Source organism: Astyanax mexicanus, chromosome 20, assembly GCF_023375975.1.
Source record: "Astyanax mexicanus isolate ESR-SI-001 chromosome 20, AstMex3_surface, whole genome shotgun sequence".
Classification (NCBI taxonomy): Eukaryota; Metazoa; Chordata; class Actinopteri; order Characiformes; family Acestrorhamphidae; genus Astyanax; species Astyanax mexicanus.
The window spans coordinates 3,411,975-3,438,597 of record NC_064427.1 but is presented as its reverse complement, the minus strand read 5'-3'; the positions used below and the strand labels follow the sequence as shown (position 1 = coordinate 3,438,597).

Genomic DNA, 26,623 nt, shown 5'->3' with positions numbered 1-26,623 from the left:
GAATGAAAAGTACGCGCTCGAAGGAAAGCACAGGACTCGATTTCAATACATCAGCTCACAGACGCATTGATTAACATCATCCTAGGAGTGAGGAGGGGGGAAAAGCGCCATCTACCCACCCAGAAAGAGCAAAGCCAATTGTGCTCTCTCTGGGCTCCGGCAGCTAATGGCAAGCTGCATGACCGGGATTCAAAATAAGGGGAAGTATGATTTAGCTTGGGTTAGTGCTTGATTGGTGCCATCAAGAATGGAAAGTATTAAAAGTAGCAAAACTTACGTAGCAGCGAATTTTGACAGACAGTCCAAACGGCATACTCCAGATCCAAAATTCATAATGGAAGGAGATGATGGCCTAAGGCATGTATCCACAGCTAGTCTGAAATACACAGCCAAAATCATCAGCTTGCACATCAGTGAGCCTGCTGTCTGATCCGACTTATCCCCACTGAACTTTTTTTCCAAAGGAGACGGAAGAGTGACTCAAGGGATGGAGGGAATCTCTGTTTGGAAATGAAGCAATCAGAAGCTGTTTACTTGACTTAGCTCCTTAAATGTTACGCCAAATCAACAAAGAGTAATGCATACATGTATAGCATACAGCGATGACTAACATCATGTCAAAACTTTACTCGTTCCAGATGAGCCCTGAATGGATTGTTTTCTTTACTTTCACGTCCACAAACTTTTGCATTCTTATCATCTCGGAGTCCAGAAAACCATTAAGATTAGTCAAATCTAATACTGAACAGGATTGTATTTCAAGTCAAGAGACAAGCTCAAGATAACATATCTTGAACATAGCTTCAATTTTCAACTTATGGCCCAACTGACATAGACAAAATCCAAAACTTCCAATGGAAGGAGATGATGACCTAAGGCAGGTATCCAAAGCTTGTCTGGAATACAGAGCAGAAAACCTTAAGAACTCTTTTATGAATGCCCTCAAGAGTTTTTGACCGCACAGCAATGAGCCGTCTGTCTGATCCCCAGAATTCTCTGAAGCAAACCGACTTATCTTTCCTGAACCCTTTCTGAAGGAGACGGAACGGTGACTCCAGGGATGAAGGGAGCCTCCACTTGGGAATGAAGCGATCAGAAGCTGTTTACCTTGTCGACACCCACTCGACTAGGCTTGACTCGTCTTGAACTTAACCTGACAGTTAAGGCAAATCAATAAAGTTGTCTTGCATACATGTACAGCGTACATGACATATTAGACATCATATTTATCAGATTCAGATTCCTATATGGGTGGTTTTCTTTCATTTCATCTTGGATACCAAAACAAACTTTATCGGCAACTAAATCTGACACTGGAAGGCACTTTCAAGTCAAGAGACAAGATCAAGATCCCAGGCCACTTGTCATTGAGGTTAGTGCCATCAAGAGTGATAAGTACACAAGCACAGACAATGTACGCAGCTCTGATTTAGACAAGATCTAAAGTTCACAATGGAAGGAGATGAACTAAGGCCCTCAAGAGTCTTTTAACGATTCAACCTGCGCAGCAATAAACCTGCTGTCTGATCCCCAGGATCCTCTGGAGCAAACCGACTTATCTCTGCTGAACCCTTTCCGAAGGAGTCGGAAGGGTGACTTAAGGGATGGAGGGAGTCTCTGTCTGGGAATGAAGTGATCAGAAGCTGCTTACCGTGTCGACACCCACTCGACTCGACTCAACTCACCCAGCTTGACAGTTAGGGCGAATCAATAAGGTGTATTGCGTACATTAGATACTAGACGTCATGTCAAACCTCATCCGTTCAAGTTGAGCCTTGAGTTGAGTTTTTTCCCTTTTACATTTGCATGCTTTCCTTTCACGTCATCTCAGATTCCGAAAAGCCCTTAACAGCAGCCAAATCTGACATCGAAAGGTGTTCAAGTCAAGAGACGTAAGATCACAGGCTGTCAAAAAAAGGGGGGATATGAAAACAGAATCGGCTCAGCTTCCCCGTCGGTGCCTTCAAGAGTGGCAAGTACACAAGCGCAGATAGCACACGTACGTACGTAGCTCGGAATTTGATCACAGCTATTCCCAGATCTGTTGATATGGTATTAGCTTGGGTACATTGGAAAGGATTTAGATAATGGTGCGCTTGGGTATTGGAGTCAGTGCGGCAGAGATACAGTCATTCTTAGACTTGGTGACCCAGTTACATAAAATTACAAGACACTTGTCCTTAAATACAAAGCGGCCCCTTTCTTCATCTCGCCGCAAAGCGCTTATCTCATTGATCTCCCGCGCTTCCGCACAGAGGCGGAATGTCGCTAATCTAACTTGATGCGTCGACATCCAAACACAAGCGTAACAAGTGTATCGCGCAGTATCATCGCCCTGCCGCTCCTCTCCTCTCCAAACACCTTTCCCTGCACGCCTGACACCGCAGCCAGAAAAACACTTAATTACCCTCCTACACACGGAGGAAGCTGCCTTGGCTTGGTCTTAATCTTCACTATACGCCGTGAAACAGCAGCCTGAGCTCATCCTGGTGCTCCTGCGACTAAATTCTCTTTTTCAAAGCGACACCCCCTCCGCTCCACTCCCTCCCCGGAAGCTTTGTCTTCTTCCTGTGACCCGCACGGCTCTCCTCGGCAAAGCACGCTCCCACACTCTCTCCATCTGCCAACTTAACACACACTCGACTTCAGACGCGGGCTACATATGCTGCCTACGTCTCCGCAATCCAGCCCTATTTATTACACCGTTCAACCTTCAATTCCCTCCATTAAAACAAGTGCTTGCTATTAGTATTTGGAGTGGGCGACTAAAAAAACAGGGATGAACCGGTATGGGAATTCAGGGCTGATGTTTAGTGTACTGAAGTACAGCGTAGGTCCAATGGAAGTCGTTTCAATACTGTGCTTTCCTTCTTTTAAGGGGTGGGATAATATATCGTTACTGCGATATATCACATTGCTTCAAATGTATCGCATCGAATTGTTGTTGTATCTCCTCTCAATTAGACTTACTAAAGCTACAGCTTCATTGCTCCACATGGTGGCGCTATGATTAAATGAATATGGTTAATAAACCTGCAGTCAGGAATGTTAGTTGTCAAATTCTGTAAAAAAGAATTTGTTACATATCGACTATCGCAGAATTACAGTATCGTGATATCATCATTATCGTGAGCAGCGTATCGTGATAATAACCTACCGTGAGATGACCTCTTATATGACCTCCACCCCTTCACTTTTCTAATATGCATTAATTTTCTTCACTATAAATCAATACAATATAATTATAGAGTTGTAGAGTTGAGTTAATAGAAAAGTGAGATTTGAAATTTGAAGTTCAGTAGGGCTGGGGGCGACTCTTTTGCATAACGATTAAAGAAATCTGCAATTGACACTGTAACAAAGATGGCTGCATCCACTGAAAACAGGGATTGTACTGCATGTTTTTGCTGCAGTATATTGATGTTTAATTATTATTCTGCATGTTTGGATTGAATGCAGACAGTGGTTTGTTTTGGGTTGTGTTTAAATCCCGGCCACTAGGTGGCAGTGTTGTACTCTTCAGATTGTCTTCAGAGTCACAATTTATTGATTTGTATCGAATCTTCAAGTTCCTGCCAGTACACAGCCCTACTGATTAAAGATGATGGATGATCTTTTCCCTTTGGAGTGGTAAAAGGGAGCACAAGGCAATGAGAAATGGATATGAAATAGTGAAAAAGTGATAAGGATGGATATAAAAATCGAAGGCAAAAGCCAAAGTAAAACTCTGCACCTTTCGTTGGCAGCGTGCGCTTGGGCATTTCCAAAGTGCTGTATGATTTGTCGCTTGCTCCGTGCTTCCTGCCTGAAAAGGCATAGTACCATCAGCAACGCAACGCTGGTACGTTTTAAAAAAAATTAAAAAATAGAATTCTCAAGCAACAAGCGCTCGCATTGTCCAAAGCTTGAGTGTATGTGTGGGAGGCACCGTGGGTGTTGGAGTGGGAGTGCTGAATAAATCAAGTGTATGTGACATGACTGGAATAAAGCATCAAGGTTTTTCCACCACTGACTACAGAAAACAGACAAGGCAAGGCAGGAACAGAAGCAGACTCACACTGATTGAACCACTCCTCTGCGGATGGAGACAGTCGGACCAACAGTGCATAAGCAACCACATGGAAAGGAGACACACGCACAATGGCAGAATGTTACATGTAAAGCTAAATGTGACATATTACAACAACTAACTACACTAACCTACTGCTGCTCAGACCCAGACTCCAGATCAGTGTAGAGAAATACGATTACACCGTGCTTCAGTGTATACTATATATACACATATGTATATATAACTGTTACATTTACATACACTGACATGCCTGTATGAAAAAAAAAATTCAAAAGGGTTGTGTCATGTAACCACAGTATGCATAGTACTGTATTTTTAACACTTTAAGTCCAAAAATCATCAGTGCACCTTATAATCCGGTGCTTCTTATGTATGAATTTTACCACTGTGGTCGTAAGGAGCAGTAAAGCCACTCCACTGAAGTACAGAGTCAAAAAAGAATTTCAGTTAGTTCTCAAGCAGTATTAGCATTAGCTGCTAACTACACTAAGTGCTATCTCTTTAGCTGTTCAGAGATGAGTATTATTGGGCTGTAGCCTGCTGCTAACCCCGGCTAGCACTGCTGGAGCAGCATTAGCATTAGCATTAGCCGCTAACCACAGCGCTAGCTCTTTTGCTGTTTAGAGGTGAGTATATCAGACTGTAGCCTGCACGTTTACCATGTTAAAACAAGATCGATTGGACAGTTATTTTTATTATTATTATTATTTTTTTTTATATTTTTTTTTGCACTTGGGCGTTCTTTACATTCTTTGAACCACAGTTTCATTTCTTAACTAATACATAATACACAGATCATATCTTATAGCACCCACAGTTGATAATGCCTATTGTGTGGCAATGATGGTGACTGGTGGCTTCTGGCTGGAATTGCCCATGTGTGCAAAAATTACATCCAGATCTAGTACAGGCGGTCCCACATGCACACATCCCACAGATCAATGCATTCTTGCATTCTTTAGCTTTAATGGGAATCAGTGGCAAAAGTCATTGGACACAGAACTAGGCCTATACTAGTATCATGAATTAGTTTTTGGATTCGTTTTTGGATTTTGGTTGGCATGTCAGTGTATCTACAGTATGTATAGATAACTAGTACACTCAAATAGGTCATAGTGATTTTTTTCCTGTGTTTTTTTTTTATCTTCTGGGGGGTCGCAGGATCTACTTTTTTATGAAACTACAGACGCCACATTTAAGACTGATGGAACTTTACAGCTAATTGCAGAAAAAACGCTATTGATATTTAAAGGCATTGATTCGCTAATTAGCTGACCTTTGGTACCGCGTCCTCCGAAACAATCCGTCTCGTCCTTCTTCTTCGGGTGGCTCCTCGGCTTTGTGGTTGGAGCCGCGGGGTGGCTGTAAAACCTCTCCGCCCCCGGCACTTCTTTGTGCACATGGTAGGAGAGATTACGCAGAATGCAGACACAGTTCTCCACGGACTGGGAAGAGCGACAAAAAAAAAAGGCACTGAAGAAAGTAAAAAAAAAAAAAAAACGGGCCACAGATAAAAATACCAGCTATCATTCTGACCACAACCAACCATGCAGCGATTTCATTTTTGTATTGCGGGACACGGCAAATGTCCCTCCTGGGAGTGCAGACGGTGTATCATATTGCAGGACAATAAGAGAGTAATATTACAGGCAATATCCAGGTGTGAAACGTCAGCATGTTACTGGGAGTTTTTATTTTTAATCTACTCCTCTCCTCTCTGCTGACCTCCGCTCACATTAACCAGGTCCAGCAATGATCTGGTTGCACATGCCTACCTTATTATTCATATCCCTCTTAGCCACGGCAGAGTAAAGGGCATGAAGCAGGGCATCCACCAGCCCCTCGCACTCGCGCAGCCTCTGGCGGGCTTCAGCTCCATCGGAGCTCACGTTCCTGCAGGAGATATAGCTCCTGTAAGCTACACAGACCTGCACAAACACGGTACCATCACCACACAGGTCATTCTCAATGATACGATGCAATTATACAGTACAGTCCAGACCGATGATGTAAAGAGAGTAAACCATCACCATCAACCATCAGGCATCTGACAAATCCTACAGCATACAGCATACAGTACATGCCACAAAGTACCTTAAACATCCAGACGTGTTCTTGAAGACTGTGGTCCACTCTGGATCTCCCGGTCTGGTAGGGTCATTGGGGTCCCCTCTTAAGCCAGAGTGTGGGATGATGATCTCGTCTGTTAGCGTCTGAAGCCCGTGGTTGATGACCACCATCTTCAGAGGTTCATGAGACGAGAGATTCCACAGTGTACCTGTGAGGGTTAGATTTTGACTTTTATATGTTAATGTGAAGAACGCATGGATTTATCTACTTGTTTACACATTATTACGAACGACAGCATGGATGAATGGACAGCTGGAGATCTATTGTTTATGAAAATCAGAAAAAAAGAGCTGTGACTGTGGAAAATACAAATAAAATAACTAATCTAAAAAAACAAATGCCACACTGTCAAAAACAAAACTTAAAATTGTCAGACAAACAATTTATACTGAATTGCACCATAAACTATAGCAAACCATTTGCATCAACTACCTTCATTAATTTTTTTGTTAAAAGTTGGCCTTACTAAATTATTTGTGTGGCAAAATTTACAAATTTAGTTGAACCCTACTCTGCACATGCTCAGTTTGACTGTTTAGTTAAACTGGGTCTACTGAGCAATTTAATGTTATTATACATATTATTTGAAGTTTTTATACACATAAAATATGTATTATCTGAACAAAAAAATTCTAGTTGGCCCAACTGTTGACCTCAAAACTCAAAAATCTAGTGCAGTAAGTTGCCTTGAAATTTCTAATTCTTCTCTCAGCTCAGAATCTGTGATAAACCATCACACAGTGGAAACAGTATTCCACATCTTTAAGAAACAAAAGGACCATGTTTACTCCAGACCAAAGATATAAAGGACCATCCAGACTCATCAGCAATGAGTTCAAAAGCCAGTATCTGTCATTGGGATGGGATTGTGCCAGAACACGTCTGTAATGCATTATTAATGCAGAATTGTGCAGTGAGATCAACATATGCTTCTTTTAACATGACATATTTTCCAGACATTTCCATGCATTTTTTTTTCAATAAGACAATGCAAAACCACATACTGCACACATCACAAAGGGATATGCGTACTGGACTGGCATCCCTTCAGTCCTAAATTGCCCCTGATAGAGAATGTATAAACATTTGGCAACAACAACAACCCTATACTGTTGCACTTAAAGCATAAACTGTGTTTGCTTTGTACCAAGAATGGGACTAAACAATATTATCTGTAACACTGCATTGCTTTGTATTCTCCTGGTGCCAGAATGTCTTGTAAGTGTTGTGAGAAGGAATGGCACCATTACAAAGTGGTAAAAGCTTTACTTTAACAGCTTTTTTGGAATGCACTGCAGGTCTGAAACGCTTGAATGGATTTATGTGTCAGTCCTGATGCTGTCAGTCTGCCTGCTCTAGACTCTGGAACTTTACAACAAAGACTCTAATTCCCAGCATGCTCTCTCACCGGACTTCACTGACTCTTGCTGATCACGTGATGCTACGGTGTTCACGCTATCCGTATGTTGTTTATTACTGCTGCCATTTTGATACTGACCCTGCCTCTGACTACCCCTGTAAGCCTTTCCCCTTCGTTAATAAATTGTTTGATTGGTATCTGCATGTGTCTGTCCTTGGATCATGTCAATAAATAAAATTAAGTTTATCAGACAAAGCATAAAATATCTTGATCTGCAATGACATAAAAGTCATAAAAGTTAAAGCAGATCAAAAAAACACTTTCTGTAATGAACACTTTTTTCTATTTGCATTTTCCATACTGTCAAAAAATCAATTCTCCCAATATATGTACCTGGGTTTCCATTAAAAAGTAAAGTTATGAAGTTATGGAAATATCATATGTCCTTATGACATATGCCATCCCACCCTCATACAAACCTGTCACTAACTCCCGGACCTCCATATCACTAGACTTCCTCAGCAGCCTCAGGAGGGCGGGAATTCCATCACTGTTCTTGATGGCGACTTTGTTGAAATGATCCCTACCAAAGGAAATATTGCGCAGGGCACCGCACGCCTTGCGGTAGACCTCAGGCTTTGGGTGGTCCATCAACCCCACCAGTACGGGGATGCCTCGGAGCTGCCTGACGTCCTGCTTGACCTTGTCGTTCTCGTAGCACAGATGCTGCAGGTAAGCAGCCGCGTTGGACTTGACCGGGTCCATGGGGTGGCTGAGCATGGCTATGACCTCCCGTAAGTTTGGGTCTCTCCACCGGGGGTCCTTGCGGATGGTGTCCAGGCTGACCATACTGGCACGTTTCTGCGGAATCAGTGTCTGCATCCTGTACAGATCCTGCAGGTAGGTGTGTGGTAGTGGGCCCAAGTGATCGTCAACCGCGAGGTCCAGAGTCGGCCTCAGGTGGAGGGTCCCGCCCATCATAGGGTGGCTAATGGCGGCGATTCCTGACCTCAGATCAGGGCCGTCCTGGTCTCCTTTGGTCGCTCCGTTGCACATGGACGCGCTCTGGGCGATTCGTCCAAAGTCTCGGTGAAGAGGAAGGGTATAACAGTTCTCTGGTAAGTAGTTCCTGGGCAGGGTTGTGTAGGGTGGCGGGTATGGGAAACTGTGGGGCATGGTGCCAAGGTTACTCAGGGCTACTTGTGGGCTTTGAAGGGAGCCGCTGTGCTGAGCAGGCTGCTCTTTGACACTTTCACCAGGAGTGTCAGAGGAGGTGTTGGTCTCGGTGTGGGGAGTTACAGTGGCGGCCGGGCTTGAAGCACATTCATCTCCTGTCTCCAGTGAGGCATTTGGCAGGAGATCGCCGTCTGAATCCTGTGAGCCTTTGCCCGCTGTCTGTAATGTCTCCGTTGCATCAGTTGGATTTTCCTGAGAAACAAGCCAAGAATACTGAGAAATTTATTTCTCAACACATTCTTCAATGTAAAAGCACTGACATTACCACCTATAGTGGGTAGGGTCTGGCTAGATTGATATATATATATATATATATATATATATATATATATACAGCTCTGGCAAAAAATAAGAGACCACTTCAGTTTCTGAATTAGTTTCTCTGATTTTGGCATTTATAGGTATATGTTTGAATAAAATAAACATTGTTTTTTTTATTCTACATAAACTACGGACAACAATTCTTCCAAATTCCAAATAACAGTATAGTCATTTAGAGCAGTTATTTGCAGAAAATGAGAATAATGCAAAGAAAACAAGTTCATATTCATAAAGTTTTAGAAGTTTTAGAGTTCAAAAATCAATATTTGGTGGAATAACCCTGGTTGGTTTTTAATCACAGTTTTCATGCATCTTGGCAGCATGTTCTCCTCCTCCACCAGTCTTACACACTGCTTTTGGATAACTTTATGCTGCTTTACTCCTGGTGCAAAAAATCAAGCAGTTCAGCTTGGTAGTTTGTTGGCTTGTGATCATCCATCTCTTTATTGATTATATTCCAGACGTTTTCAATTTGGTTAAATCAAGAAAATCATAATTTTTAAGTGTTCTAATTTTTTCCAGAGCTGTACATATGTTTATATATATATGGATTTTTGTCGCCCAGGCAACAGATAAGGGTTGAATATACATTTGTCTGAGTACCTGACGCACACAACTTACAGACAGAAATCTATTTTTCACTCGGCTGAAAATTTGTTTAATGTGGACTTGAATGAAATGCGATTCAGAGGAACTCCTATTGAGCTAGGTAAATTGCCAGCAGCAGGGCATTTGATGCAATGAAGTGAGTCCAATTTAGTTTAACCCTGTGTTTCTAGAGAGCAGTTCATGCATATCTGTGAAGCAGTTTGGCCGTGTCTAATGAAAAATACCAGAATGTCACAACAGGCAGGTTTGCAATCTTAGTAATAAGCATACATGGCAAAAAGGATTTTAGAACATTTTAATAGATTTCTTTTTAAGAAGTCATTTGTATAAATTAGTATAATAACATTATTATTATTATTATTATTATTATTATTATTACTTTTTTTTTTACCAGGAAGAACCACTTAGATCAAAAAATCTCTTTTACAAGAGAGACCTAGCTAAGAAAGCAGCTGTGCAGACTCACAGCATTTCATTTCATCAAACATGTTCAACATGTTCAACATGTACAACATGTACAACATCAACTGCAACATATCTAACATTTTACAAACAGCTAGTTAAACCCAGGGGCCTCTCAAATAAAAACAACTACATGTTCAGTGGTAGACTCAGGCTGTTTAAAGAGCAGAGAGAGGTAAAAAAAAAAAAAAAAATATATATATATATATATATATATATATATATATATATATATATAAAGAAATGTACCCTTTACCATTTTAAAGAGCCACTAATAGCCATTAATAGCTGATTAATAGCACACTGCTGCTGCTGCAGCTCAGCCAATCAGCTCTCCCTCCTGCCCCACCTCTAAACCCATACATCACTCAGTGCCCCTCCCTGCACTACATGGGGATCCACTAACTTGCAAAAAGCTACGCTTCTCCATGAGACAGTCTCTAGTGGAAGGGAAGAAGGACACCCATATACGGGTACTTATATATATAAAATTGTTCATATTAATTTAGAGGGCACATCATAATTTATAATTTGAAGAGTTTATTTGCAAAATTCAAAAGTAAAGTTTAAAGGAGAGCATCATTTTGCAGGCACTCAATTTATACTCAAATTCTAGACATAAGAAGGGCAACTTAAAGTAGCAATTTTTGTCTTTTTTGCCATTTTGGAGATGCATTTTTAAAGATAAGATAAGATAGATAGCATTGGTTCCACTTATTTTGGTTTGTTGTTAATTCTGTAAGCTTACTTTTTCTATTTTACATTTTGGAAATTGCAAAAAGCTACGTGCAAAAATAAACCCTTTTGGAAGACTTAAGGCACTTTAAGAAAAATGAATATCTTTTTTTATAAATAAACAAATTAATGACTTTTTATTACCACTTTTTTAGGGATATGCAGATGCCCAGATATGAAACGTTCATGCACTGTGATGACATCAATCACATAGTTCACACTAACTAAAGCAACTGATATCAAAATTGCATGCAATAATAAAAGTGGCACAAACAGTTTGGCAGAATGACCAAATCTATGTTATATTTTCTAACTTCTGAGCATCTGTGTTTGGATGGCGGGTGGTTGTAGGTTAGCATGCTCACCTCCAGCTGTTTCAGCACAACCTCCTCATGAGAGCTGCAGGCACTGAGGGGGTTCAGCTCAGTGTCGGGGCTGGAGGACTTCTCCGTCCCAATCCCTGAACTCTCATCATTCTGCAGCAGCAGCCCAACACAATGACACCATTACTGGAATTAATACTCAGCATTATTGAAGATATATTCAATATAGTCAATATAGTCAATTACACTGATTACAGCATATTAAATCTTAGGCAAAAATCTTAGATAGAACATACACTGAAACATTCCACTTGCAGATGAATCTAGAAATTAGTTACATTTCATAGATTGGTATATTGGGACACATGTGCATTGTAGTGATGATTTGACTGAATTCAGCCAAAACAAAACATTAGTAGTGCGGAAGTAAAGACAGGTGGGGTGATGTTAGATCTTCACCACCCCACCAGTCTTACACACTGCTTTTGGATAACGTTATGCCACTGTGCAAAAATTCAAGCAGTTCAGTTTGGTGGTTTGATGGTTTGTGATCATCCATCTTCCTCTTGATTATATTCCAGAGGTTTTCAATTTGGTAAAATAAAAAAAACTCATCATTTTTAAATGGTTTCTTATTTTTTTTCAGAGCGTTTTATGTAATATACTTTACAATTAGCTTGATATGATTTTTTTTTTGCACTGAAGCTACAAGGCTAATGCATTTTTGAAGTTATGTAAAAGTAATATATAATGTATAGCCACTCTGCCAAGACCTAGCTTAATTTATATTAATTGTAAAAATGTCTTTAAATATGCTGATATAAAATTATTATCATATCGCCCAGACCTAGGCTAGCAATAACCCGACAATACACTTTTGAATTCTTAATTTTTGATTGCTTTCCAGACTTTCACTGCAGCTTGGTTCAGTTTGCTTTTTGTGAGCTCATTAGAGTGAAACGCATTGTGCCGATTGACTTGGCCGGTCAAAAAAACATTTTTCCCCCTGATGAAGGCCTCTGTTGTGCTGGATTGTGGTTTTGGCCATTGTCTTGCTGCATAATGAAGCTGAAACGCCAGGTAGAGAGGAGTGACGCGAGCCGAGTTAAAAATACAGGCAGGTTTATTATAAGAAAGGTTAACAGGTTCTGCTAACAGAAAACAAACAATAATCTCACCGATGACCAGAGACGTAGTCAAAGATACAGTCCAAGTTCTAAACCGGAAAACAGTCCAACCATATACCAAATCCAACAAGGGCAAAACAAAAGACATAAACCGAAAATCCAAACACAGAGTCGTAACGAGAAGGCAAAAACAGTAATCCAGAAAACGCTTAGTACGCAACATGAGTTGGCAATACCTCGCGGTGTTTCCTTACAAATGGATGCCTTAAATACAGAATCTAGATAAGAATGAACCGGAAGTAATTTAGTAAACAGGTGAATCAGAGCGTCGGAGCGTAACGTGATTGGGTGAATGTGAAGGGTTATTATTGATGTCATAATCTGGGGAATTCTGGGAAATAGAGTCCGGTAGTGTGGAAGGAGAGCCAGGCTGCGTAACAGTACCCCCCTCCAAAGAGTCCGAAGGTAACAAAGGATGAGGACGACACAAGGAAACAACCCCATCACCCCCAGTGGCAACCTGGACAGGCCGTCCAGAAGCGGGAACGGGATGGACGGAGACCCTGGACCTGGGACGACCCCTTCTGGAGCCGCGGACGGAACTGAGGGAATGGACCGAGTCCGAACCACGACGTCTACCCCTTCGTGGAACCGGAGACCTTCTCCGAGGGCGACCTCTGGGACGTGGTGCAGGACGGGACGGATGAGACCGATGAAAGTCCTCCACCATCAAAGGGTCCAGAACATCAGTTGCCGACACCCAGCTTCTCTCCTCCGGTCCGTAACCCCTCCAGTCCACAAGATACTCCAGGGTCCCCCTTCTCCGCCTGGAGTCCAATAATCGTTCCACTGCATAAACTGGACCACCTTCCATAGCCACTGGAGGAGGAGGAGGTGCCCCAAGCGAAGTCTCATCCAATGGACCAGGGATAACCGGCTTTAGCAGAGAAACATGAAAAGAAGGGCATACACGATAATGAGACGGTAAGTCGAGACGATAAGTGACCTCATTAATTCTTTTGATAATCTTAAAGGGACCAATATACTTAGCTGAGAGCTTCTTATGCATATCTGGCTGCCGGAAATCCCTGGTCGATAACCAAACCCGATCCCCGGGAGAATAGAGGGGGGTCTCGCGGCGCAGGCGATCTGCCTGCTGTTTCTGTCGCTGTAGAACAGTCTCAATGCGCCTATGAGTCTCCTCCCACACCTCCTCGCTCCGACGCATCCAATCGTCAACTGCGGGAATATCAGAGGGTTCGGCTGTCCAGGGCATGATGGGTGGTTGGTAGCCTAAAAAACATTGAAAAGGTGTCATCTTGGTGGTGGAACTAATTAGAGAGTTCTGAGCTAATTCGGCCCAAGGAAGGAATTTAGCCCAGTCATGGGTGTTGTTAGAACAGTAAATTCTTAAAAATTTCCCTAGTTCCTGGTTCATTCTTTCACATTGACCATTGCTCTGTGGGTGATAACCAGAGGATAGACTAACGGATACACCCAATCTGTTCATAAAAGCAGACCAAACCTGGGAAACAAACTGAGGACCTCGGTCAGAGACTATATCTTCTGGGATTCCGAACACACGAAACACTTGGTTAAATAACGCTTCTGCAGTTTCTAAGGCAGTAGGCATCTTACAGAAAGGAATGAACCTAACACCGCGAGAGAAACGGTCTATGACTGTCATGATCACTGTCTGCCCCATAGATTCAGGGAGATCCGTAACAAAATCAACAGCTAAGTGAGACCAGGGCCTAGCAGGAACGGGCAGCGGTACTAATTTACCAGCAGGTAGAGTACGGGGAGTCTTACTCTGAGCACACACAGTACAGGAAGATACAAAGCGGTGGATGTCTGACCGCATATTTTCCCACCAGAAACGATTCTCTAGCAATTGGTAAGTGCGGGTCTCCCCTGGGTGCCCCGAAGTGAGTGAGGTGTGGGCCCATGTTATGAGTCTATCTCTACATTGCAATGGTACAAAAGTCCTGTCTGGAGGGCACTGTACAGGAGGAGGTGAAGTGGAATTAATTTGATCAATCTCATCCGAGATCTCCCATCGAATAGGGGCTAAAACAATACCTGGTTTTAATATAGCAGAGGGTTCTGAAGTTTCTGCACTGTCATCCTCATAAATACGTGAAAGTGCATCAGCCTTTGTATTTCTAGAACCAGGTCGATAAGTAATAACAAAATCAAAACGCGCGAAGAAAATTGACCAACGAGCCTGACGTGAGTTCATGCTTTTCATAGACCTTAAGTACTCCAAATTCCTATGATCAGTTATCACTACAAAAGGATGTAATGCTCCTTCTAGCCAGTGTCTCCACTCCTCTAAAGCTAATTTAATCGCCAAAAGTTCACGATCACCTATTCCATAATTACGTTCAGCAGGAGAGAGTTTGTGGGAAAAATAGGCCACTGGGTGCATCTTGCTGGGAGAGCCAAAGTTCTGGGACAGAACTGCACCCACTCCTACACTGGACGCATCAACCTCAACTATAAAGGGTTCTTTGGGATCCGGATGTTTTAGAAGAGGAGCTGAAGTGAACAACTCCTTGAGAGAGCAGAACGCATCTGATGCTTCACTTGACCATACCAATTTTTTGGCATTGCGTTTCAACAGGTTTGTGAGCGGGGCGGCGACTGAACTGTAATTACGAATAAATCTTCTGTAAAAATTGGCAAAACCAAGAAATCTTTGTAGATCCTTAACAGATTTGGGAAGAGGCCAATTAACTACTGCCAGAACCTTTTTATCATCCATGGTAATACCTTTAGCACTAATTACATAGCCTAAGAAAGAAATGGTGGACAAATGGAATTCACATTTTTCTGCTTTGATGAAAAGTTGATTTTGGAGGAGTCGGTTCAATACTGCACGTACATGGGAGACATGAGTATGCAAATCCGATGAATAGATCAAAATGTCGTCAATATATGCTATTACAAATCTCCCCAACATGTCACGTAGTACATCATTAATGAAAGATTGGAACACGGAAGGGGCATTCTTGAGACCAAACGGCATAACTAAGTATTCATAGTGCCCCCTAGTGGTAGTAAAGGCAGTCTTCCACTCATCCCCCTCTCTGATCCTTACCAAGTTATACGCACTACGCAGGTCTAATTTAGTGAAAATGGAAGCCCCACGTAACTGTTCAAGAGCTACAGGTACTAAAGGAAGTGGGTATGGATACGTCTTCGTAACTGCATTGAGCTGACGATAATCTATACATGGACGAAGACCTCCGTCCTTCTTCTTAACAAAAAAGAAGGATGCAGCCACTGGAGAGGTAGATGGACGAATATACCCCTGAGCTAAGGCCTCTTGCACATACTCCTCCATAGCATTCTCCTCAGTCCGAGTTAACGGGTAGATGCGTGATTTCGGTGGTATCTGATTATCAGTAAGCTCAATAGCACAATCATACGAACGGTGTGGTGGGAGTTGAGACGCACGCGATTTACTAAATACTTCAGCTAGATCTGAATAATTTGGAGGAATATGTGCAAGTGACTCCAAACCAGGACTTTCTACAGTAGTAGATTGGATCAATAATTTAGGGCCAATAATACAGTGATCATGACAGTATGGTGACCATGAGATTATTTCACAATTTGACCAAGAAATCAGAGGATTGTGTCTTTTCAACCATGGAAGTCCCAAAATAATCTGATAAGTTGTGTCCCTCATCACAAAAAACCTGATCTCCTCTGAGTGCAAAGCGCTGACGTTCAGCTTGACTGATGTGGTGGTGTGGGATACGGCTCCTTGTCCAACTGGGGTCCCATCCACCGCTGACAGTCTCATTGGGTTCTCCAGGCATTCTAACGGGATCTGGAGTCTTCTGGCCAGCTGCTCATTAATGAAGTTCCCCTCGGCTCCGGAATCTATCAGGGCTGGAAAAACAAAGGAAGAGGACTGGCAGAACAGTATAACTGATATAATAAAAGATCTTGAATACATGTCAGAGCTAGGTCGGCTTACCCTTTTAGCGTGTGGAACCCCTTCCACACGCTTTCCCGAGTCAGAAGCAGGTGGCTCATATGGACGGTCCGGGTTGCCATGGTAACCATGGGAGAGCCCACCGTAGGACGAGCCTGAAGTAACTTGACGTTGAACTCGGGAAGGGCAAAGTTGACAATTTCTCAACACATGGCCTGCTCTGCCACAATAGAAACAAAGTCCAGCCTGAATTCTCCGCATTCTTTCCTCCTTTGATAAACGGGTAGCGTCCACTTGCATGGGTTCCTCCTCTCTGAGTGTGTCCCGTGGAGTAAATCCAGAAGCACGAGGTGTAGGAAAACGCAGAGTAGACAAAGCAGCTCTACGACCAGGTACCGCGTTCTGTTTTAGCTGATCAAGTCTGATGGCTAGTGATATAAGTTCGTCCAAGGGAAGTCCATCATCCTTGCATGCTAATTCGGCTAACACTTCACTTCTGAGCCCGTTACGAAACATAACCCGTAAAGCGGGTTCGTTCCAACCACTACCAGCAGCCAAAGTACGAAATTCTAAAGCATAATCTGAAACTGAACGATTTCCCTGGCGTAACTTTACTAATAACTCCCCCTGAGATTGTCCGTGATGAGGATGATCAAAAACCAGTTTAAACTCCTTAAGAAAATGCTCGTATGTGCTACCCTCGATGCTAGGCCAGATAGCAGTAGCCCAATCCAAAGCTTTGCCGGTAAGGCGCGATATAAAAAACGAAATGCGCGCTGCATCGACATTCACCGGCGAGTTAACAAAAAATAATGACATTTGCAAGAGAAAACCTCTGCACAAATCGGGGGAACCGTCATATTTATCGGGTTTGCTTACCGGAAAAGCGGCTGCCGAGGGAGCGCTAGCAGGAGAGCTAACCGGGGCCTGGTTAGCGGAGGCTAGGCTAGCTGGAGCAGCTACCCTTAGCTGGGCTAGCTGAGTAGCGATATCCTGAAGGCTAGTGGTGATTTGAGCTAGCTGAGAGTGCTGCTCTGACTGCTGGGTCGTGAGAGCAGTAACCGTGTTAGCGAGGCTCTCAAACAGCTGGCTATGCTGTTCGAGAACCCTCCCTTGATTACCGACTGCCTGCTGGAGGTTATTAAACTCGGCCATCACGCTAGGCGAGGTATTCTGAAGCGCCAGGTAGAGAGGAGTGACGCGAGCCGAGTTAAAAATACAGGCAGGTTTATTATAAGAAAGGTTAACAGGTTCTGCTAACAGAAAACAAACAATAATCTCACCGATGACCAGAGACGTAGTCAAAGATACAGTCCAAGTTCTAAACCGGAAAACAGTCCAACCATATACCAAATCCAACAAGGGCAAAACAAAAGACATAAACCGAAAATCCAAACACAGAGTCGTAACGAGAAGGCAAAAACAGTAATCCAGAAAACGCTTAGTACGCAACATGAGTTGGCAATACCTCGCGGTGTTTCCTTACAAATGGATGCCTTAAATACAGAATCTAGATAAGAATGAACCGGAAGTAATTTAGTAAACAGGTGAATCAGAGCGTCGGAGCGTAACGTGATTGGGTGAATGTGAAGGGTTATTATTGATGTCATAATCTGGGGAATTCTGGGAAATAGAGTCCGGTAGTGTGGAAGGAGAGCCAGGCTGCGTAACAGAAGCATCTCCCAATTACACTGGATGCGTTTCTCTGTAAATTGTCAGACAGGATGTTTCTGCTGCTGCTGCCACCATACAATTACATCATTAATACAGATCAGCAAGTCCTTCCCAAAAGTAGTCATCATGCTAGTCCAAGCCATGAGGCTAACTCCACAGAGCTGTGAGTCTTATATGTTGTGGATCATGAGCAGATCCATTATTTCTTTATTTTACAAATGTTGTAATTCATATTTATTTAGTAAATGTAAATTTTGTGTTATTTATTTTATTAGTCTATATAAACTTTGCAGAACTCATTTTTTAAAATTCCATTCTAGTCTTCAAAACAAAAATGAATACAGGCATGTTTTTTTTTTTATTCATGGCATTTAGTTGATGCTCATATTTAGAGTGACCTACAAGATTATTCCTATTACAGAGTTGAGCCAATGTAGTGTTAGGAGTCTTGCCCAAGGACTCTTATTGGTGTATCACAGTATAGTCACCTAGAGTGGAAATTGGGCTTTAAACACATCTACTGTGAATATGAGCCATTCCAATTCATAACCATATAGCAATCATTTCTAATCCTAATAGTTATTGTTTATTAATTCTTAATTAATTTGGACAACTTTCTGCGATGAAAACTAAAATGTGCTTCATTAAGATTTCTATTTCTTCACTCATGAAGGCACTTAAAACAAAATCAAATTATAAAATAGTTAAACAAATAAGTAAATAAATAAATTTTTAATTTGTGGATATTCATTGGAAAGGATCATTGGAAGTTTAATGATCCCTTCCAATGAATGATAGTTGGATTTTTTAATTTTTTTTTTTATCAATCAACAGCTTCAAAGTTTAAAAGTTTGCATTTCAGTTTACATCCTTAAAATCACTCTAAATCTAAACTGCATTTCAGGCTTTGGAATACAGATAATGTATATAACAAAAAAATACTGTTTGAAAGACATCTTTTTGAGGTTATATAACAACTTGACACAGCCTATGTCAAGTGCATGAGGTTTAAGGCATGATTCCTCAGTCTTATGGTTCCAGTGCAAAACTATGTGAAGGAAAAACTGTATAAATGTAAATTTTGGCCATTAACACCAATTTACATAATGGCTTAAAATATGAGCCGCAAACTCTAAGCAAGCAAAAAAAGATACAAAAATAGACACCTTAGTCATATGTGCACAAACAAAGCTAAACATAGTGCATTCCTGATTGTGTTTTCTGGCAAACTGCCTGTTGCTATTCAGTCAATGGTGACTAAGCTAATGGGACGCCACCACAGGGCAGCAGATACTAGCTTCCATCAACTTCCATCACTGTTACTGTCCCATTAACCCACCCCTCGTTCTGCGCAACCTACATTAGCATCAGTGTTCTGTGTGCTTCCGTTGGTGGACGTGACAGTGGACAGGTCAGAGGAGGGGGTATCCGGGGTATCTTCGGCAGGAGGCACCTCCTCAGCCGGCTCTTTGGTCTGAGTCTTTGAGGGCACCACCAGGGGATCCTCTGAGCTCTGTTCCTTTTGGACCAAAGGAGAACAGAAGAAAGATCAGTGGAGAAAAAAAAAGGACTTAGCAGTAGACCTCTCTCTTCAGCAGAGGCTGACCTGAGCAGAATCTTAAACCACTGCCAAGCCAACGTGAGCCTGCAGAGGTATTTTATTCCTGCAGGAGGATCTCGTAATATTTTATTGGCTTCTCCTCGTGCTCTTGAACATGAAATGGTGCCTCAAATAATTAAACTACCCTTGACTGTTTCATGATACGGTTCCGTCTTTAAAGGACCTAAGGCACTTTAGCGAAATTGCACTCATCTCGCAGCGAGATAACCCGCAAACATTCTTAAGAAAAAAAATAAGTATATATATCTTCCTTCCGCTACACATAGAGCAGCTTTGAATAATGCATGAGCCAGGCCTCTGAACATCCTCCATAGATGTTCTGAGCCAGAACTTTCTAGACACAACAAACTCTTAAGTATGTTCTTTTTCGAGTCTTTCCTCTGGAAAGCGACAAGCCATAAAGTTGACCTATAAGGATAACAAGCAATAAACGCTTCCCACCCTTCTTTTAGGAGTAGAGAACTTATGTAAAGCTATTTAACAGCATGTCCTCAGTGCTTCGCATAAAGATAATTACTTCATATCGCCCAGGCAGATTCTTTGAAGCTATTGCCATTCCTTCACCTATTAAGAAATCAATATTATGACTGAATTCCCTGGGATTGAACATTTTTTCGGAATGCAAATGCAAATGTACGCTGATTCTCCGTTAGCGGTCGTATCTCCCTCATCTCTTGGAGTAATTACGAGACTATCAAGCTCTTTATGGCCTCTAGTGCAGTAGCTCCGTCTTCAAATCATAAAGCAATCTCCTTTAAATGACAGTGCATGATGAGACGGTTAAGGGAGGCAGTCATGCATTTAGAGAAGGATGTGAGGATGGATGGACTGTCAGTGTAACAGTGTGGCAGAAAAATGGCTGCACGCTCTGCAAACAAGCATCAGTCTCCCAACAACAAATCTCTGCATGCCAGAGGATACAGCTTTCCTCCGGCTCTGATGAAAAGAGAGATGTAAGCATGTCAACGAGAATATCCTCCCGTTCCGCTTGATGCGTCCGACGCTCTAAAACAAACATCAGTTACCATTATCTCACGCTAAGCAAGGCAAATGGAAAATGCTCACAGACAGATGTGACTGTAGTGATGAAAACAGAAGGGAATCATCATTCCTGGAAACCTTTCAAGCACCAGGAGCTGTCAAGACCCATCTTTGGAGGAGATGCACCATCTCGTTAACGCCGTGGCAAGATGTTAATGTCTGAAAAGGTCTTATAAAGGTGTTGCCTTTATTAATCTAAGAGTGACATCTAACGTGTTGACAGGTTGACACAGGTGAACCTGACATTGCTGCACTTGACCCTCCTGTGGAAGTAAGTAAGTAACTAAGTAAGTAAGCCTGAAATATAAGAGCATGGAAGGGAAAGAAGGGGAAGTGTGAAGGTGTGAGAGTCTGTCAGATAGGATTTGCATTAGAGCTATTCTCCTCAGAGTCTAACACACTGCCTGTGGAATCATCCCTGTGGAATTCTCGTTCTGTGATCTTCTGTGATCCTGCAGTCCCTTTAGCACAATTCTTGGTCTGTGTAAGCTTCTTTAAATTCAACCTTAAAGAAATTCAGTAGATTGACACATTGACACATAGACTCCCATTACTCTGGACACTATAATGTTGGGACATGATAAAGATGAATGGCAAACCAAGCAACTTTTACACCACCCCTCCATCCTATTTTCCCCCCACTTCTGGCCATGCCTCTTGGTCGGTCTCTCACGTGCGCTTCCGTCCCCCCTGTGGAAACTCTTATCAGTCTACCCGCCGCACGGGCCGAGGGAAACAACGCGTGGCTTAGCGTTTTTTAATGAGCACACAGAAGCCACTGTGACCCGCTCAAGGGCACGGCAGATGCATGCCAGCCACAATATCTGTCACAGAGCCCAAGTCTGACAGATGAATCATTCACCGATGACAAAGTTCAGGGGAAAAAAATAAAACGGTTCATCCACTACGCTTCGTTCACACTGCCCCGAGTTACGGTCAGGCCAGTCGGACTACAAATAGCACTGAACCGTGCTTGAGCCAGAACCCGTGTTTGGGCATTCCGGCTGAGTTATTCTGCTGCAGATGTTTCCTTCTCCCACACCTCACCTCGCTCTCCCTCGCTCACGTCCGGGGCTCGCCAGCAGAAGTTTTTATGCATGCTGTCAATTGCCTGGGCGGGCTCACGCCGTCAGTGTGCTCTTTTCGCAGCAGCGGCATCACACGTCTTCGCCTCTGCAGTATGCCTGCTAGTCTTAGCAGGAAACATCACCACAACAGGACCCCCCCCCCCCTCCCGCCTCGCTCCCTCAAACACACACCTCCCTGCTTGATGTGGCTTGAGCCAAGCATTGCTTCAGCATACAGCCAAAGACATCTGACTGCTGTGAACCAACCCTCCCCTTCCCCGATAACACTAAAACCACCACTATCACTATCACCATTACCGTTAACACCATTACCACCACCACGTCCACATCCACGTCCACATCCATGTCCACGTATGCCAGGCTTTGAAAAAAAGCTGCAGTGCAAAGCTGTGAAGCTGCAAAGCTGTGAAGCTTCATATTTACATCGCCTCCTGCCGTGGGATTTCGAACCCTCGCTGTTCGGGAATATCAATCATTAGTCGTTCAGCGGTTGCCACAGGTACCTCTGCAGCAGGCAATTATCTGTAATTATCCCTCATTATCCCTCATCGCATGCTCAAATATGATGCACTAAAGCAGAGCGTGTGGAACTAAACGTGTCGTAGGACATACATTTAAAAAAATCCAGAGATCGAGGTTGGCCAGAGTGCCCAGCCCCTTAGACCAGCACAATCAGCCATTTCCCAACGTGGCACGGAAGGGCAAAGCGAGCGCCAGCCAAGAAACAAGCGGAGGAAAGGGAAAGAAAGCAGCATCCTTTCCAGTCCCGGCTCTCACCTCTTTCACCTCCGCAGGCATGGTGGGTGCTGGGTGCTGCTTTTCCTCTGCGATGCTGCGAGGGTGATGTAGGGTGGTCGACTCAGCAGACTCTCTCTTAGTATCTCTCGGTATCTCTCAGTGCCTCTCGCTCTCGTTTGCTCTGTTCGCTCTGTTTGCTCTGTTCAATCTCTCTATCCCTCGCTTCCTCTCTCCCTCCTTTATCCCTCTCCTGGCTTGGTCTCAGGAAGAGAGAGTATGAGGGTTTTCCTCCAGACTGGAATAGAGGAATAGAGTTGTCTCCCTTCCCGAGCTCTGCGCAGTAGCTCAGGCAAGAGCAGCCATCCTTCCTCCCGGCTCACGCGTCCACATGCACTCGATCATGCTCACACGCATGCAGGCTTGCACACATGCAGGCTGGCATACGCATACACACACACGCACACACAGACACACGCTTAGGCACACACCCCCAGCCTTCCTCTCTCTCTCTCTCTTTCTGTTGCTCTCTCTCTCTCTCTTTTTCTCTCTCTGTCTCTATCTCTCTTTCGCCCAGCAGCCGCTGTAGGGAGGTGCTGAATCAACAGCGGCAGCTGGAGCCCCTCTCACCGCAGGACGTTTTTTGAAAGCCTCGGGAAGAAGGAGACGGGATCAAGAGCTGAGTCGTTTGAAGCATCGGCGGAAGAAAGGCGGAAGAGGGGATGCGGAGGTCCCCTCAAAATCCAGGCGCTTTCAGCTCTACTTCATTCTCTCGATCTCTCTCTCGATCAATCGTCTCTTCAGCTGTGGAGCACAATGCGATGCGCACACACGTCCTCCTAACACACACACCGATAGAGAGACACACACACACACTCATACACACACAGAGGCAGGCTTCCCTTTGGGGCTAACAGGCTTAGGTCCTTCTCTCACACACACATTAGCGACGAGCGAGGTCGAGAAAGTGGGAAGAGAGAGGGAGGGAGGAGAGGAACACTGAGAGGAAGAGTGTGCGTGTGCTCGTGCATGTGGGTAAGACAGAGAGAGAGAGAGAGCAAGAGAGGGAGAGAGAGACACACACAGAAAGAGAGAGAGAAAGAGAAAGAGAGAGAGAAAGAGAGAGAAAGAGAGAGAAAGAGCGCTTTAGCCCAGCCCCGCCAAACACATACGAGTGAAGCAGTGAAGGACAGTTACTGTTCCGCAGATGAAAGCAAGCAAGCAAGCCAGTCAAATTCTCCGTCACACTCCAGTTAAGCCGCGTTCAATCCATTACAAAGAAACACTGTCGACTAATTAAAGCCAGACATTCTCCAGCTATATGAGGTTCTAAAAAATTAATTACTCTATTCAATTGAGACGGGCAAGAAGCGCCACTCCGCTCCGGGCACACTGAACTTTCTGGATTTGTAGATTCTCTGTCATTGTTGTAAACAGGAAAATAAATAATGCAACAGGATGCTTATTTGGAGGTAATACAACGCATAATGTGGCAGAATATATATTATACATGAATTTTGTGATTTTTTTTTTGTCGGTAAGGTGCCGCCTACAGAAGAGAAGTACCAGTTCTGGTCATGGTGGACAACCACTCTGCAGAGTTTAACTACTGCTCAACCCTGAAATAATGCACCTGATCGAGGAAGGTAATGAAAGCCTTAGGGGACTGGGTTTGAGTTCTGACACCCTGGACAGTCTAGATCCACGGTTTAGACTATGGCCCAATCCCATTTCACTTCCTGTCCCTGCCCCACTGATTTGTGGTTGCATGCTTAGAGGTAAAGGGGTCAAGATGGCAGATTTTAAGCCACACTCAAAACAAAGGGCTATGAGAATCACTGGCAATAATTAATTGCTGCAATCCCTCTTTGCTGAATACATATGATAAAATACGCCCTAAAGTTAACTAGTTAACCAGCAGCTAGGTTGCTAAATTTTAGCGCTTCACTCCTTTTGCTATATCTATTGCTATATATATATATATATGCTGGATCTAAACTCTCAAGGGTGATAGACCTCCAGGGCCAGAGGTATACCTCCCTGGGTTTTTCAGATCACAGCAATGAAGTTCAGATCCAGCACACTTAGCTCCAATATTAAGATGTAAAATCTACACTCTCTAGCATGAATAGGTCTCCAGGACCAGTCGTAGCTCTTGATTAAAGGACCATGATTCAAAACTCCAGGACCAGAATTTGATTTACTACATTGGGTAGTCCATCACACCTAACTTCAACACTCTATGGTATGTTGGATCTAAACTCTATGGGGTAAATAGATATCGAGGTCCAGGACTGGAGTGAAAACCTGGAGTATGACTGGAGTAAAACCTGTCCAGTTCCAATCCAGATCTTTAGAACCAGGACTGGAGATCTACAACTCTGGACAGTTTGAATCCAACATAACTGTGCCCAATATTGAGATGTTAGGTGGTGGGCAGGTCTATCTACTCTATCTACAGATCTACTATTCTAAACAGTTTACATCCAACACACTAGGCTTCTGTATTGAGATTGGATGACCAGGACCAGAATTCTTTTTCTCTGGACAGTTTAGATTCCACATAGAAATCCAATCTCTCTATGTGGTCATCTGTTACAGGATGGGATCTAATGTATTTCCTTCTTTATTTCTTTTTCTAATATACCATTACTTTCACACAAAAATGGAGACACAATTTATTTCTCTGACAGCAAAAAATAACTTTCTACTGACAACTTGATCCACTTTACCCAAAAGTACAAAGGTGCTGGCATATATCACTCTACGTACAGATGACTTGTTCAGGCAGGGGTGGACGGCCCTTCCACCTCTGGAAGAACCCTGTCTCGCTGAGGGGAGCCACTCCCGCCTCAAGCCCGGTGAAAGAAAACGCAGCAAGACAGCCGCTTCTGGGCAATCTCCCTGTCAAAGCAGAAGCCGTAACCCTTCCCTCATCTTGCTCCATTCTGGTGCGGAATTACCATCAACAGAATGATTCAGCATGTAATTTAATTCTGTTTAAGCACTGATTAATCCTTCTCAAATGGCACATATGTAAAGTAAGCTACTTATCAAAATAGTAATTAAGATTACACGCTCTCTCTTTCTGTCTGTCTCTGTGTGGCTGTCTCATTCGAAATCCTGTCCTTTATGATATTACTGTCCTTAAAATAATGGCGAGATAGGTCGGGATTACATGGTCTACGAGGAAAGCGAAGAGCAGAAGAAAAAAAATCACGAAAAAGGAGTGATGTTAAAATCGGCAGATTCACGCACAAGGCCGTAAACAAACACCCACACGTGGAGTAATGGGTCTATTACCACTGCATCGAGTGTTGTGTTCTACCATTTGGTGCTTTTCTCTTTTATATGATAATACCTTGTTTACTTGCTTACTTGCAACCGCAGGGCCAGAGAGGTCCAGCTGGTGCTGCGTCCGATGCGTTTAATGTTTTGCTCTTGCTGCTGGGAGCTTGGGATTTTTTTTTTCCATCATGATGAAGACCAAAAACCATCATCAGGGCCAAATCAAATCGGCTCCAGGCCTGAAGCTACTGGAAGTCAGAGAGATACTGTATGTAACACACAAGCAGGGTTCACAGGGGGGCCAGGAAGCACATGCCATCTCTTCCACCAACAAGAACGTTCGACCCAAAGACAAATGAGTACACGTGTAGCACATCTCACTGTTTGTCTCCTTCATAGCGGTTTTGATGGCGGCCTTTGAAATTTTGTGTTCTGCTTGTACCGTTCCTCCTTGCATGAAGCCGCAGGATAATTTTCATAATCAGAGTCTACAGCGGCTCGTGCCGAGGCCCTGGGAGACTTCATCACAAATGGCGTTTGACAGAAAGCCTGAGACGGCGTGCTCCTTTTTTGGGGAAAGGGGAAGGCCGTGCAGCCTATTTATGGCAGGGAGGGAATACGGTAAGCCTTTTTGAGAGCTTAAAGTTGGAAGAACTGCGATGGCGGCGCAGCAGTTGACTCAGAAAGCTGTACCTGTTTAACTCAGAGAACTGAGACAGCGTTAATGACATTACTGGCTGAGGCTCCGTGGATGCTGCCATAGAGGATAACGTGCTAAAGACACTTGTGGAGCACACTTTCCCCCTCGGGCAGCGCAGCGCTGGGTGAGGGCCCAGTGCAACTTTTTATGAT

At 43.3% G+C, this 26,623-nt stretch overlaps 1 protein-coding gene across 3 annotated transcripts in view; it reads right to left on the bottom strand.

The window, feature by feature from the left end:
- arvcfa (ARVCF delta catenin family member a) overlaps nt 1-23,587 on the bottom strand; it is a 31,399-nt gene extending 7,812 nt beyond the window's left edge. Inside the window, exons 1-9 of one of the 3 annotated variants that reach the window (XM_007250238.3) lie at nt 22,526-23,587; nt 19,359-19,517; nt 11,291-11,401; nt 8,042-8,990; nt 6,167-6,350; nt 5,848-5,965; nt 5,349-5,517; nt 4,058-4,075; nt 3,734-3,805 (exon numbers count right to left, since the gene is read on the bottom strand). In XM_007250238.3, coding sequence (XP_007250300.2) covers nt 3,734-3,805; nt 4,058-4,075; nt 5,349-5,517; nt 5,848-5,965; nt 6,167-6,350; nt 8,042-8,990; nt 11,291-11,401; nt 19,359-19,517; nt 22,526-22,546 — 1,801 coding nt within the window. In that variant the 5' untranslated portion in view covers nt 22,547-23,587. The remainder of the gene's footprint in view (nt 1-3,733; nt 3,806-4,057; nt 4,076-5,348; nt 5,518-5,847; nt 5,966-6,166; nt 6,351-8,041; nt 8,991-11,290; nt 11,402-19,358; nt 19,518-22,525) is intronic. The other 2 variants (XM_015606063.3, XM_015606064.3) reach the window with 2 other exon arrangements.
- Between the last annotated feature and the right edge of the window lie 3,036 nt (nt 23,588-26,623).